At 62.4% G+C, this 756-nt stretch overlaps 1 protein-coding gene across 1 annotated transcript in view; it reads right to left on the minus strand.

The window, feature by feature from the left end:
• The window catches only part of LOC104529802 (zinc transporter ZIP14), a 6848-nt gene extending 6731 nt beyond the window's left edge, over positions 1 to 117 (minus strand). Inside the window, 1 exon segment of the mRNA XM_029086550.1 lies at positions 3 to 117. Within this exon segment, the coding sequence (XP_028942383.1) occupies positions 3 to 117 (115 nt within the window).
• Positions 118 to 756: the final 639 nt, after the last annotated feature.

Raw genomic sequence — 756 nt, forward strand, 5'->3', positions numbered from 1 at the left:
GGAGGCGGCGGAGAGGTTCTGTCCCGTGCCACCCCTGCCTGCCCGGACCCGCGGGCAGGGGAGGAGGCAGAGCAGCAGGAGCAGGCAGCAGCTCCGGGGGCCTGTGCTGGGGATCATGGTGTCTCAGGGATGCTGGAAGAGAAACCACACACTGATGTGAGGCTTTAGCATCCCCAAAGGCTCTGATCAGCGCTCTCCCACCTCACAGCTCCATCAGGAGATGGCAGATCTCCTCCCCAGGGAGCTCCAGGGGACACACACACACCTTTGCACAGTGCTGAGAGCACCAAGGTCCCCAGGAGGGACTCAACATCTTTTCACAAGCAATACAAGACTGGCTGCTTCTCCTCCACCTCAAGTTAAACCCCTGAGCACCCTGTTCCCCCCCCGCACCCCGCTCCCCCCCCCTCACCACAGCCACGTGCCGAGGGGTGGGGGGATGCTGGGACGTGGCTCCTGGGGGTTCTCCAGCTCCGCAGCACCTCGGGATCCCTGGGGAAGAGCAGCCAGAGGTGTGAGAGCAGGCAGGGCATCCTGCACATGCAGCTCTGCCAGCGGGACAGCCAGCAAACCCCGGTGCAAGGTACCACTAATTCAGGATGAGGAAGTCACCACACTGGTCCCCAACCACATCAGGTCCCCCTCATGCCACCAGGGCCAGGATATGTGTCCCTCAGGCACCTCTGCCCACCCACAGCAGCGTTTGGAGAACACAGGAGCCCAAGGGCCAGAGGTGGCATGTTCATGAGGTTATAT

The sequence above is a fragment of the Antrostomus carolinensis genome, unplaced genomic scaffold (genome assembly GCF_000700745.2).
Source record: "Antrostomus carolinensis isolate BGI_N321 unplaced genomic scaffold, ASM70074v2 scaffold39648, whole genome shotgun sequence".
NCBI classification, from domain to species: Eukaryota; Metazoa; Chordata; class Aves; order Caprimulgiformes; family Caprimulgidae; genus Antrostomus; species Antrostomus carolinensis.